Source organism: Chelmon rostratus, chromosome 12 (genome assembly GCF_017976325.1).
Source record: "Chelmon rostratus isolate fCheRos1 chromosome 12, fCheRos1.pri, whole genome shotgun sequence".
NCBI classification, from domain to species: domain Eukaryota; kingdom Metazoa; phylum Chordata; class Actinopteri; order Chaetodontiformes; family Chaetodontidae; genus Chelmon; species Chelmon rostratus.
This window is the reverse complement of record NC_055669.1, coordinates 22,842,631-22,856,975: the sequence shown is the minus strand read 5'-3', so window position 1 is coordinate 22,856,975 and position 14,345 is coordinate 22,842,631. Positions and strand designations below refer to the sequence as shown.

General features: G+C 42.7%; 1 protein-coding gene across 8 annotated transcripts in view; it reads right to left on the bottom strand.

Annotated features, from left to right (window-relative positions):
- LOC121614615 (rho GTPase-activating protein 12-like) overlaps window positions 1-14,345 on the bottom strand; it is a 54,199-nt gene that overhangs the window by 4,732 nt on the left and 35,122 nt on the right. The window contains exons 3-13 of one of the 8 annotated variants that reach the window (XM_041948590.1): window positions 9,656-9,925; window positions 7,855-8,061; window positions 7,204-7,284; window positions 5,942-6,049; window positions 5,026-5,100; window positions 4,159-4,220; window positions 2,911-2,992; window positions 1,441-1,542; window positions 1,188-1,286; window positions 673-775; window positions 179-298 (exon numbers count right to left, since the gene is read on the bottom strand). In XM_041948590.1, the coding sequence (XP_041804524.1) occupies window positions 179-298; window positions 673-775; window positions 1,188-1,286; window positions 1,441-1,542; window positions 2,911-2,992; window positions 4,159-4,220; window positions 5,026-5,100; window positions 5,942-6,049; window positions 7,204-7,284; window positions 7,855-8,061; window positions 9,656-9,925 (1,309 nt within the window). Of the gene's footprint in view, window positions 1-178; window positions 299-672; window positions 776-1,187; window positions 1,287-1,440; window positions 1,543-2,910; window positions 2,993-4,158; window positions 4,221-5,025; window positions 5,101-5,941; window positions 6,071-7,203; window positions 7,285-7,854; window positions 8,062-9,655; window positions 9,926-14,345 lie in introns of all 8 variants that reach the window. The other 7 variants (XM_041948589.1, XM_041948592.1, XM_041948591.1 and 4 more) reach the window with 7 other exon arrangements.

The following is a 14,345-nucleotide window of genomic DNA, read 5'->3' as shown; positions in this document are numbered from 1 at the left end:
TATAGACCACAGATGTGCAAAATATTCTTCTGTATTCCATTCAGAGAATCCAGTCCTGAAATAAACTTGCTTGATTCACGCTAGTAATTAATCAAACTTTTTAAACTTCGCTGCCTGTAAAACCTTTTTGAATTCAGGATCTTTGTCACGAACATGAGAAAAGTTTGCGTGTTGGTACCTTTGATGTATCCCTTGTCTCTGACGGCCTGCAGGGTCGGGCGGCGGGTCAGGAACTTCTTCAGCTTGTGTCGGGTCTTCTTGTTGTCGGAGCCGTCCATGCTGGCGGAGGTCTTCATGGCTGCACAGAAACGATGGGACAGGACAGTGATGTCCACAGCTCGTCTCAACACACTGATGGCCATGACGGCCGCTGAATGTTTTGATGGAACTAAACTGATAGGCGGTTGTTTTATAGGGCGAGAGGGACACATGAGGCTGTCGGGCACTGAGCCAAACAGAAACTTTCTACTTTCATTTTCAGTCCGGTGTTATTTATGTACCCTGTTTTCTTCCCTGCTGTCATATTTGCATTTTTTGGAAAATCCATTCAATTCTTAAATCTTTGAGTTTTGATGATTTATTATCAGTTTTATGTGATGCTTTACTTTTTAAATACCGTGAACATGGTTTGTGTTTATACATGCATTTAACACTGTTTAACACCGCACAGACCTCTGCCCTTCTTTGAGTCTCTGTGTTCTTTCTCCTTGTCGTGCTTCTCTGCACCAGGTGATTCTGGCAGGTCCTCTTCAATGGCCTCATCAGACTCCCAGGCCTAAGACGCACACACACACACACGCACACACACAGATTCTGGTTGTAAAAACCTGCTGCACCTTCGGACTCTCAGTGCAGGAAAACAACAAACGTGATCTGTTGATTACAAGTGAAGCAAAACTGATTCAGATGAGTCAACCTGAAAACAAACAACACTTACAGGGTTTGATTTAGACTTAATTTTCACTGTAAATATAAATTATTCTATTGTGTTGTTTTCATCAGAAAGTGAACACGCCATCAGTTTCAAGTTGGCTATGACACTGTGTTTCTCTTTTTGGCCACCTGGGACAATCTCAGGTGGCTGCATTTCAGGACAACAGCTACTTTTATGGCGACTGGGCATGACTGGGCTTGTTAGTGCAATCGGGCAACATGTTTCGGGACTGGGTGAAGGTGCTGGTCCTCACATGGGTGCTGATGGTGTCCTGCAGCGCTCGGTACCATTCGGCGATAACGCCATCATTTTCTGACTGGATCAGCAGTTCTGTGCCCTGCCGAGTCTTCACCTGCAACAAGGAGAGAAGCACAAAGTAATTAATCAATGAATCCAATCATCTTCGTCTTTATTGTTTGTTTTCTCATGTATTCCCTGTTAGTTTGTTAATTCATCGAGTAGAACATTTGGAGGGATGAATGACCTCAATCTGAGCTATTTCCCACCTCTATGACATGTTTCTTGCTGGACTTGTCCTTGGAAGCCCATTCCACCGAGCCGCCCCTCAGATCCACAGTGAACTCTGGTTTGGACTGACCGCCTCCAAACTGAACAGAGAGGGGAAACAAATCAAAAGAGGGCGGTTTAACACACGGAGGCCTGTTGATGGATGTCTTCAGTGCCCAACCATGCAACAGTTTGTGTAGATGAGGAGAAATGTGCTGCTTTGATTCTGACTGAGGACAAGTAGAGAGTCAAAGTGTGGCAACACCTTTCTGATCACCTGCCCTGCTAACAGCTAAAACTTGAGCTATACCTTCCAGCAGAGCCCTGCTAAACCAATCACTGTGGTTTCCTTAAGTGTAATGTCTTCTAAACTGTAATGTCTTCTGTTTCCATTGTTGTATCTGTCTGATATATAATCGCCACAGACTTGGAAGGAATTTCTAAAAATTCTAAATTAATGTCAAAGGTAATTCCACTGAGTAATCTGAAATCCTCCTCTCTTAATCTGTACGCATGCTGGATATAAACTCTAAGATGAAGGAAAATCACACAATCAAACTTCATTAGCATTTCTTTTACCTTGAGAACAAATTTCAGAGAAAACGCTGCAGAAACCTCAGGTTGATTAAAGCAAAGGAGTCTGTTGAGTTTGACATGCAACTAAAAGTAATTCTGCTCTGTCCCTGTTATCAGAAAGCATGACACCACCCTACCACACCCCCACAGACCTACACCGGTGATCTCCATCTGATCAATCTTTATAACCTCTCCATCTCCAAGAAAACCGCTCTGGTTAAACCTAATGATTCATGAACTCTGTCCTACTTTTTGAGCCAAGAACATTACCTGACCGCCTGTAATGTACAATCAATACGTCTATTTACAGTCCAGTCAAGCCACACAGTAAAACCATTTAACAATTAATGACACAGTAATATCGTCCCAGATTCTTGTCCTCATGCCAGTGAGTGTTAACACACGGAGGGGTTGGGGTCAGAGCATGGCAGAGAGGAGGGAGGTGGCATGCAGAGGAGAGAGAGAAGCACACAAAGGAAGGAGGAAGCACATACAGAGGAGGCTCTGAGGAGCTCAGAGCAGGAGACAGCAGCACGTTTCTTAGCAGACAGCCTCCAGTTACTCAACAGTGACAGGAGAAATTCAGGGAAGGAGCCACTGTGGTTGTATGACTGTATGGAGGGACGGTGAGGGATGAAGACAAAGAGGATGGGGGGGATGAAGCCAAGGGTAAAGAGATGGAGAAGGGAACGTTTCAACCCCAACTCCCATCAGGTCACCTGACAAACCAGCCAAAAACACTCAACACTGCTTTAAAGTAAAAGAGCAGCACAACACAGAGGTGACAGACTCTCCTCACCCGCCTATAGCTGAACGTACTTCTGTCTCGGTAGGAGCTCGCTGTGTTGATATGAAACAACCTGCTTTTTCAGGAAAGTGTTACTGTCACTCACCCAGCTTGTCCCGCCTCCTTGGCCTTTGGCAAACAGCAGCGTGGATCCTTGGAGCACGGTCCAGGAGGAAGTCCAGTTCTTCCTGCAGCAGATTGTTCAGAAACACTTTAAGTAATGAAAGTACTTCCTCAAACAATTTAGAGGCAAACTTATGGTTCAACTGATTTGCAAACAAAATCTAACAGTGATGGATTTAAGAAGCTCGTCTCAATTAAATACCTTACAGGAGGGACTGAAAATGTTAAGATATGAGCAGTGCGACAGTTAGAGAGCGACTGTCATCCAGACAGAAACTGCAAAAATACACATTTTTCACAATCATGGAACAATACCGACCTAACACTTAGCAACAGTGCTTTTATTTTTATAAAAACTCTTTTTGTATTATTGTTACAAATTTTACTACTACCTAAATTGCCCTGTTGAGTTTTGGGGTACACAAAATGATAACGTTCAATGTTTCTCACCAAAACATGTGTCTCCTTGACGCCTAACAAATACTGTGACTGTATCTATTTCTTCACAAAAAAGCACATTTCTTAAATAATTTAAAACCTCTATTGTTTGTTATCGATGTTTACAATATTGTCGATCAGTGGGACAGCATGAAACAATCAACAGGGTTGCATTGTGTTGTCTGTGTGCTTATGCATGTGTAAGAAAGTCCTCGTGTGCTTGGAGAAGATACAAACAAAACAGGGGTCCACTCATAAAGACAATGCTCCATAGTGCTACTAGAGGTCGTACCTTTAAAAATAACTGCATAATACTGTACAACCCCAGTGCCAAAAAACAGAACGTTATGATCTGCTAATTATTTTAAACAAATACTCAACTGAAAAATATATTTACTACTCAATGATTTTTGCAAATATATGCTATCTGAGTTGGGACAGGAGCAACGAAAGACTGGGAAAGCTGTGGAACGCTCCAAAAACACCTGTTTGGATCATTCCACAGGTAAACAGGTTGATTGGTAACAGGTGATAGTATCATGATTGAAAGGCTCAGTGGTTCACAGTGAGGATGGAGCGAGGTTCAACACTTTGTGAGCACATGATTGGATAAAGGAGATCAATACCTGGACTCAGGAACACTTCAGAAAACTGCTGTCAGTAAACACAGTTTGTTTAGAAATGACTGAATTCAGTTTTTATTTACATTTTACAGCGTCCCAACTGTTGTGGAATCCGGATTATAAAACATCAACATTGCTCTCATTTTAGCCAAAGGCTCTGTGCTACTCACCGTACTTTCTTTCCGTGTTCAGTGATCTTTGTCACATTCAGAACGCCGCACTTTTCAGATGGCTGGAGAGAAAAAAGCATTGGGACACACTTTAAAGGAGCAGGTTACACAAACACACACAAACACACGTACACCAATCACTTAAACTTAACAACCGCAGCAGAATGACAAGAGAGAAAGCCGCTGAATATTGTGTCAGCCAGTTGTAAAACACCACGACCACCACAGAAAATGCTGCCACCAGAACAATCACAGCTTTCAGCTTGGAGGAAAAACAGACTACTATCATTATTCCCACTCAACAAAGGCAAGTAACAAAACACAAGGAAGGTTACAAAGATAAAACCTGGATTCCTGGCAAACCTACTTGCGCAGCATTTAGCCAGGGATCTTTGTTTCACATTTTGAAACAGAGACGATCGACACACCCAGGAACAAACCCAACAATTTATCCAAACGTCTCCTGGCGACAGAAGCTCCTGTGTGATTTCAACAAGTCCAAGCAAATCCTCAGACAATGTTACCCATCAGCACTGCTTATTAACAGGGATTCTACACAGGCTCAAGTTCACATTTCCTCTCTTACTGCTACACTGTTTCTGCCGTATAATGCTTAAGATAAACAGATTTACAAATATTTTCCAAATATTTTCCAAATATTGGAATAAGTGAGATGACAAAGGCAACTACTGGGACACAATCCTTTTCAAAACTTGCTTTGTTTACTTCCAGATTTTCTATACCTGTGTAGAAACCCTGCAATGAGCTACAACATGTGTCCCTGCCTACAACCCGGGACCAAGTTTAACCACCGCAGTGCAGAGCCTCGTGGGTGCTGAGGAGGCGGGTTGAGGGGTGAGTACTAACAGAGGAGGGGGGCTTGGGAGATGAAGGGCAGGAGTCAGAGTCGGGGGAAGGGGGTTTTGGACCCAGAGGCACGTCCTAGTGAGGAGACAGGGATGAAAAACAAACTGTCACATCGACTTGACAACAAAAGGTTCAATGAGAATGAAAAATGATGAGAAGACACAGAGAGATGAGAGTGTGATGGCAGTTAACTGTGAGATTATAATGCTGCTCAGTGTGTTGAATACCTGTGTGATGTTTAGGAGGCCCGAATAGATTTAGGTGTTTATCACAGAGCTCATGCTACGACGACAAACTACTTCATCGTCATCATTTTTGAGGAGAAATCATTTCTGTATCATTGTGGCCAAAAACTCAAATACAAAAGTTCAACAAGTTCGTGACTGACTGTCCAATTTCTTGGTGGAATAATTCAAATCAAAAGGCTCAATCAACTCAAAGAATCAGGCAAAAACAGGTGAATCTGACATGGAGGTGGGGAATTGTTGCAATTTGTAATTATTACTTCTGTTGTGTGATTTGTAACATGCATGCTGATTGTCTGCTTGGATTAAGGGATGAGGCACTGATTGGTCGGTCTGACAGGCTACTGACTTGGTGTTTGTACGGATGTAGGCGGGCAGAGCCTGCGCGGAAGCGTCTGGTTTTTAACAGCCGCTGCAAAGCAACCAGTCTACAGCTGAAACTCCGGACTCACATAACACATCATACCAGTGAACGCATCACATTGGACACAGCTCCATCCAGAACAAACTTGTTCTGTACAGCGGGCTTTTAAATCCATGCACAGCTAAAATACAAATCATTAAGCACAACTTTCAGGTGTTAAAGATTTTTTTTTTTGCGAGTGGTGAAATGAAGTATTTAGCAGTATTGCGAGTCATAAGTGTGCAGCGTGCAGATATGGGTGTCAGACCTTGTCGTTGGGGTCTTGGACGTAGGCGCTGTGTCTCCACTTGGTCAGGACGATGGGCTCCACGTGTTTCCTGTCCAGACTGCGACTCTTGGGAGCGTCTGCAGGCGGCTGGTGAGGGGAGAGGGTGTACTGTAGGTAGGGAACACGCAATCGTACTGTATCAATACACTTTTAATATCACCTAATGAAAATGTATATGTAAGACTTATCATCTCAATAGTGTTTGAGTGTTTATTCACAGGTAACACTGAGTATGTGTGCTTGATTTTGCTGAAAATTAACATGATGTTAAAAATGTAATATAATGTCTTGTAAGTCACCGCATCTCCACTGAAAGAAATCTGTGAATATAATTGAAATAATTCCAGATTTTGACACACAATCACCACGCAAAAAACAACAAAACATACAAGAGAATCTCCCAAAGTGAAGGGAATGAGCTCTTCTCCTCAGAATATTGCATTTTAGTGCTGAAACTAATTTAACTAAGCTGATTTTTGACCATAATCAATCAGTCATTTACAGTATCAAGTATCACGTGTCCCATGACTTTTGTGTTTTATAGGCATCTTTCAAAGCAAACAAGAACTTGGTTAAAAACAAGCAGCGATGTATCAAGACATTATAAAATCAAACAAAGCAGTAATGTGCAACAATAAGTTAATACAGTATAATAAATAGGTATAAAATCATCATCAGTGCAAAGCTCAATGTGGTGGTTGAGGTCGTTGGACTCAGACCAAATAGACTGTTTTGAGACAGGATTTGAAGGTGCAGAGAGAGTCAGTATTATGAAGGCCTTCTAGGATTGAGTTCCCAAAGTTGGGGGCAGAACGGCTGAACGCTCTAGTCCCCGTATCGCCACGCAGGCAGATGATGGAACTGTGTAAATATGCAAGGACAGAGGTTATGAAGGGCCTTGAAGGTGAGAAGCAGAATCTCGAAACAGATGTGATACAGAGAGCCAGTGAAGTTACTGAAGAACAGGGGCGATGTGATCTATGGAGGGAGTGAAAGTGAAATTTATGAAGACAGTTAAGAAGGAGAAAGGATAGAAATGTAATAGTCCATACGGGATGTAGCCGAGGTGTGAATGGTAGTGGCAGTGCTGTTAGGTGTAAGCAACGGGTGAAGATGGTGTTGATGAAAGTATGCATCATCAGTCCCATCACATAATTTGGGGAATAGAAGTTAAAATTTTAGTGTCATTCTGAGCTGCACAGATGCAGAGCTGCCTAGAGAAATTGTAAGAATTGTCTTACCTTTGGCAGCTCCCATTCTGACCTTGAACCATCTGCACTGTAGTAATATGGTCTGCCCTGCTCGTCAACGTGTTTTAACCACTGGTGGTGCACGCACAGACACACAGACAGGAAAAACAACACATGACTCATTAGTGTGAGTCCTGACATTACTCAGTTATTTGTGCAATAACGTCAACTCTACTGCCCAGCAGACAAACTGTGTTTTTCATCCTATGAAATGTTGCTAATAGATCATAACACTGTGGTACTGGTAATTTAAGTCCTTTACCCCTGTATTGTAGTTCAGCTCCTTATACAAACATCACACTGTCATTTCACATGAATGGTAATTAGGTCGCTTTCTTGTCAAAGCATACAATAAATCTATTTTTTTGGATCTGCATATGTGATTCTGGAGAAAGAGCAAACAGCTTTGAGTTCCTTCTGAGGCAAACTGCAGAACACAGTTTGATATTTTCATCCTTCCAGTGGTGGCACTCACTGTCACGCTGTGGTGTTACAGCTCTGCCTAATCAGTGTGGAGGACACGTTTGAGTCAGGCGCTATAGAGGGAAATCTACCATAAATCAACCCAAAATCCGCTCCCACATGCAGTCCCAGGAACCGCCAAAGTAAAGAGACAGCAGATCAGCCCCATGCAGCCGGTACCTTCTCATTAGTATAGTCGCTGACGTACAGCGTGTGGCCGTGCTCGTCCATCTCCTCCGACCAACCACGCGGCGGCGAACCATACTGACTGTCTGACTGGCTAGAGTAGGTACTGAAGCAGGTGTCCTCCGACGACAGAGGCTGCAGTCGACCGATGGAGAGCGAGAGGAATGGAAGGAAAGACGGCGAGAGCGAGAGAGGAGTGGTCTACCATTAGTGTAAAGGGGGGGAGAGAGAGAAGAAAGAGAGGGCGTCTTTCACCATGGCGTTACAGAGGAGAAAAGACAGTCATGCACCCAGAACCAATAAATCATCAGAAACGATCCATCACCACTTTAATACAGTACAGACAACCAGAAGACCCATCAGAGAGCTAAAAATCACTCATGTTCATGCTTGACTTTGGACACTGTGGTGTGAATCAGAGAGCAGAGACTGCTGTTTGCCTGTAGGTGGCAGTGTGGTACAGTCATTTAATGAAAAGAGACTGACTTAAAATCAGAGATGACTCCCTAATGAGTCAGGCTAATCAGTTATGTCACAAGATGTCTGTGTGTGTGCGTGCGTGTGCGTGTGTGTGTGTGTGTGTGTGTGTGTGTGTGTGTGTGTGCTGATCATAAAAATGCGTAGTCACTCGCTGTTCATCACGTGAATCAAAACTGTAATCATTTCCACAACGCGTGTTTTATAATGGCAGTTTTTCAAGAACAAGCTATTCTGGTGAGGGTGTATAATCAAAGAAAAAACAAACTTCCATTTTCTCTGAGATGCTTCTTGTCTGACAATTTAAATCTCCCCAAACAATCTGTCAGCGCTGAAAGAACAATTTTGCAGATGCTTCACTTGTCATCTTGGACATCATTGTTAATCACAAGGCACTCACAATATGTAAAGTACTGGCACGCCGCATTTGTTATCTACTTAATATCCGTCTCTGACTCATGATGCACTGACTCAGTGTATATGAGCAAGTGTGTGAGTCCTTGTAATTCTATGTTTGTGAGAACCACTTTGGAGTTTAGAGTGACAACATTTTTGCAAAGTCAGTTCACTGTACAATTAGGATTCTGAATTAATTCATCTAAGATCGAGGTTTGACTTTAGATTAAAGGTTAAAAGCCAATATATACTCTGTCAGAGGAGCTGTTCAGAGAGCAGTGTAAGAATGTTGTAAACCTGGTCTCAGACGTTCAGACAGAAGGGAAAATCTGTGTCATCCAACTTTGAATGGTAGTTACAGGTTTTCTGCAGCGGTTCAGCAGGTGTTCACGTGTGAAATGACAGAAGATCGAGCCCTTCGTCAACTCTTCTCTCCACATTTATCAGACTCCCACGTCCTCCACTGATGGTGCTTACACCTGAGCTGCTCGTAAAGAATCTGTGTTTGCATTCATGGAGAGGGGTCGAAATGAAGCAGCTTCCCACCTCTTTAAATTAAATCACACCTGAAATATGACTACCTGTGTGCTACCTGCAAACACAATGTTTTTATTTCTATTGCTCTCCTTCTTATCTATTGGACAAACAACTACCTGCAAAATTATAACCCCACCTCTCAGCTTGAGCATCTAAACTCCTTCTGAGGCAGAGTATTCTCTCACTGTTAAAATGATGTATAAACCGAGAGTGAACCATTTTTAAAAGAAAAGATTTTGCTGATGTTTTACTTCTTCTTGACAAAAACTGACTTTACTAGCAACTGTGTTAATTTAGGAGTCTCTGAGCTGTCACAGGAAGTTCTTCATAACGACATATGTGAAATAATGTGTGTTTTATTGAAGCCTCTGTACAGGATCCGTACCTCAGAGCTCTCTCCCGTGCTGTGGCGCTCTCCTCTGGAGCTCCCGCTGCTGGTGTCTTTGGCTCGGGGCGGCTTCCAGGTCCTCTCCTGGGAGGAGCGGTTGTAGTAGAAGTGCCTGCCGTTCTGGTCCTTGTAGGTCTCCCAGTCACCCAGAACATGGAGGGGGGAGCCGGAGGGGAACGGGGGCATGTTGGTCTGGCTGATCTTCAGTTCCTGGAGGTTGGTGTAGACAGGGGACTCGGGGCAGCCCTGGCCTGACGAAGATACCGTCTGATGGGGAGAAAGCGAGAGAGACATGGAACTGTGAGTCATGGCTGAGTGTATTTAAGTCTGTTATATAATCAGGGAAAAGTTCCTCGACAGCCAGTGATGATACAATGATGTTAGAAATTTGCAGCTTTCGGAGTGTAAATCAGCTACACCTATAAGCTGGCCGGCACTTTCATCTAAAACAGCTTAAAACACCTTCTGAGCACACCTCACCCCCACACTGTTAATGCCATGTTCCTACTGAGCTCCACGTTGTGTCAATCACCTAATCTTTGCGGTATTTGTCCTGAACACTGAGTGACATTTAAGCATACAGGAAATGGCTGAAACGTCAAATAACTGTAGTTCAAGCTGACATAGCCATTGTTGGCAATAAAGAAGCTGAATAAACTCAGAGGAGGAGGAGGAGGAGGACAGAGGAAGGAAGTGCTGTTATATAACTGAGTGGCAGGGACCCATGTCAGGTAGAAATAAGGAAGTAAAACTGACTACGAGGATGCACTGGGAGGGCAGTTAGTCCAGGCTCATCCTGACAGCTGCGAACACAAAGAACTGTGGAAATCTTTCCCACAGAAAAAAAAACTAAAAGTTACACAAATCATGTGTGCAAATGACCTGTTCTTTGAGTTTGTTTAGTGCCCTGACTAAATCAGCAGAATTTGGGGTTTTTTTTAAATGGTAGCTATGCAGATGCCTTACGGGTATCATGAACATTTCATTTGAAAAAAGACCCAACCTAAGACAGAATTTATCCTTGAAGACAGTTCCTATACAAAATAAGATAAAATCCCTACAGTTCTCTTGATACCAATGATAGGCAGATCTGTAATCAATGATTATTTTCATTAATGATTACTGCCAAATAGTTTTGTGATTAACTGACTGGTCAATGAAATCAGAAAACAGACAATTTCCCAAAGCTTGTGGTAACGTCTTCAAATCACCACGATACAGTATTCATTTTATTTATTATACAAGACAAGAAAAATGAACAAATCCTAATGTTTGAAAAGCTGGAACCATTAAATGTTTTGGGTTGAAAAATTAATTAAACGATTAATGTATTATCAAAATAGTAGCCAATTAATTTTCTGCTGAAGACGACTCAATTAAAGGTGCAACAGAAGAAGCCTCTGCAGACCGTGAAGATACTGATACTGGCTCACCTGTGAAGATCCTGAGGAATAATATGGATTACTTTTGAGGTCCTGTTCTAATATTAACAACAATGTGTCCAACCAGGTCTCTTGGCAGAGCAAAACCTCTAAAAAGTCACCAACACACTGCAGAAATGTTCCTCTTAAGCAGTAGAGGAAACCTGAACAACCATCAATCAAATGTTTTTTATGCTGTTAAGAGGAACATTGTGTGCATGCAACCGCCACTTCGGCGGGTGACCAAATACGATTTTGTAATAATAATAATATTGTTTGTTAACAAAGAGTGAATAAGCTGGTGAACGTGGGTATGATTTACAACACTACTGACAAGGGAAGAAAAAAGCTCATTCCTGTTTCCAGTCGAACTAAAACATTTCCACAGCTGTAGTACAGCCAGCATGCTGCCTCTAATGACAGAGCATCCTTCTTCAAAACCCCTGATGCACGACTGATCCAGTCAATGGGCTGCTTGTCATGATTATTTCATGCTGGCATCACAAAGAAGCTGCCTGGCTGCAGAGCGACAGGGCAGAGAGAGTCATAAATAATGCCAGTGGCCCAAGGCCTCCCAACACTGGCTCTGTGATGTTTTTATTGCACGGGGATCAATAGGGATGAAATATGCAGGAGCTGAGCAAACAGCTGGAGGTACCCACGAGAATCGAATATTCAGTGGACTAGAAGAGGCCTGAACTCTGCTGTTCAATACAGTATCACAGCACGACAAAACAAAGGTGGAGTGCGTACATTATATATAATGCATTACATAATTCAATTCAATAATTCGAGTTTTTGCTCACTGGTCGAAAAGCTCAGAAAAAACAGAGAAATTCACTTTGCAAGTTCTATCATCGAGCCATTCAGCAAAGCACGAGACTTCCAAAATAAAAGACTGCTTTTACCAGAAACACTCAGCTAATGCTAACTGTGCAAAACTACTCTGTGAAGAAAGTTGCATCTTAGAGGAACTCTAAAATATATAACACATTACCTCTGGTGCTGACCAAGTAATAAAGACATCATCCTCTTCTTGTAATGAGATTTCTCGAAAAAAACTTCTCCTCAAACGAATCATTGCCATTGTTACCGCATGCAGCGATCAGTGGTGACACTGCTCTGTGGTCTTCCTCTATTATACTGAGTGAACATGTGATTCAGAATGCTGATCTGTCAGAGGGGAAGTCTTGGTAGTCAATTGGCCGTTAAAAAGCCAGTTAGTTAGCATCCCACTTCAGTGTCAGCCACATAACCACATTTCCCCCCAAAGCTGTTCTGGAGGCTCAACAGACTTTCCATAAAAATGTTTAAGAGGTGGGTTTTGGCAGCAGTTGTCAGCAGAGCTACACCGGAAAACATTTTAACCTGTTTACCTGATGGCATGTGTGCCCAACTTCCACTTCCTAGAAACTCTGTGCAGGACTAAAGAAGATCTGTTTACAGTATTTACTCTTGGCTGCTCACATGTAACATTAGCAATCTGCTCCCTTTCACCTGATAAACCTCTTTCACTCAAGGGAGGAGGAATTGAGGATGATACAGAAAGACGGTTCGAGAAGGATTTGAAGTGTAGATACAGCTGGGTGCAACTCAAAAGTAGAATAGTACATTGGTTTTATAAGCCACAAGGCTGTGAAACCCTCTCAGTACTAAGATCCAACTAAAGCCTGAGCATAAAACCCACTAAAACTGCAGTTAGGTCTTCCAGTGACAGCAGCAATATGGGCTATGTCAAATAACAGCAGTCTTTATGTAACTGAGGGCTGCACCGCCAGGCTGGCTTGATAAAAATGCAGGGCGTGTCTCTTGACTCCATTATAGCAGCAGTATATTCCTGAGCAGCTGGTGCTGGACATCTGGTGTGAACAGACTGACCACCTAATCAATACTGAGCTCTAAAACCGGTGAACCACAGTGGGACATTAAGAGGCTGACCTCTTACATCGAGGGAGCTGCTCTCTTTGAAAGTACACTGTGCTTCAGTGGAGGCTGCCAGGTGTACAAGTGTTATCATGTACTATGGAGTTGCAAAGTGGCAGGAGGTGCTTTTGGCATCCACGGTTTCCAAAGTAAAAGTCTTGATTGCTTTATCTGCTAAGCTAATGTTGTTGGGCAGTTGGACAGACATGAAACTCCCCAAGCAAGCAAAGACAAGCAACTGAGTGAAAGGCTGCTTTGATAAAAAGTCAAACATACAACCATGTAGCAACCACAAATTCAACTTTCAAGGAGTGCTTTGGTAAATTTATCCAGTCATTGAGCTTAAAATTATGTTCATGGGCTGCTCATGTTGAGTTCCAGCTTAAGATAACACTTCACAGAGCTGGTTTCAGCTTTTCAAATGTGACCATTTCCTGTTTTGGACTGTTGATCACAGAACTCAAGCAATTTAAAGACACTACTTTGGGCTCTGGGAACTGTGAGACGTTTCTCACTATCATTAAAAGAATCACTAACCCTGGTTGTGGGAAGCGAAGGTGGTCAAGAAGAGATCTGATGGATTAAAACGCTGATAAATGACGCCTCAATCACACCAGAGGTCAACTGCAACCACAACACCTAGCCTGCAGTGAGAAGCACTGAGCCTGAGGGCACACGCACTGCAGCAGCCAATCAACAGTTCTGACGGCAGCTCAGCATACTCCTAATTTCTTATTTCAGGCCAGAGTAGGTGAAGAACAGGGGGGGACGGACAGCGAGTGGACCTTTGCAGTGGAATAATAATCAACTGGTCCAGTGTTCTTCAGCTGGAGATAAACCACATCAGAGCCAGAGGAAAAAAAAGATGAGAGAAGACTGAGGACTCTGCTTCAGTGCTTCAGGCACTGGATGCATCAGAGCTAATATTAGACGGAAATGGCCGCAGATGCTTTGGCATCTACATCATTTATATTTAGACGAGCTTGGTGTGAGATTCAGTACACTGTGTTGCTGTCCTGATTCACGTGAAGTTCACTCTAAAACTGCTGGGCTGCCAGTGTGGAGTGCCAGGTGGGGCCTGCTGGCTCCTTCCAGTGTTTGTTTCAGTGAATCTTTTGGTGGTTTTGGATCATTTGGTTCAACTTGTCCTCAGATTGCTTCTTTTGTCTGACCATATTCCAGTGATTCGAAAAAGAGAAAAGCGGCAAATCTCTTTGCTTTGGAGCAATAAATGTTTCATAGCTTTGAAAATAATGACCTAAATGAATTATCAACTAACCATTTACTCTGTAAACAGTTTGTATTATGTATTATCATATTTACAACTATAAGCTGATAGTGGA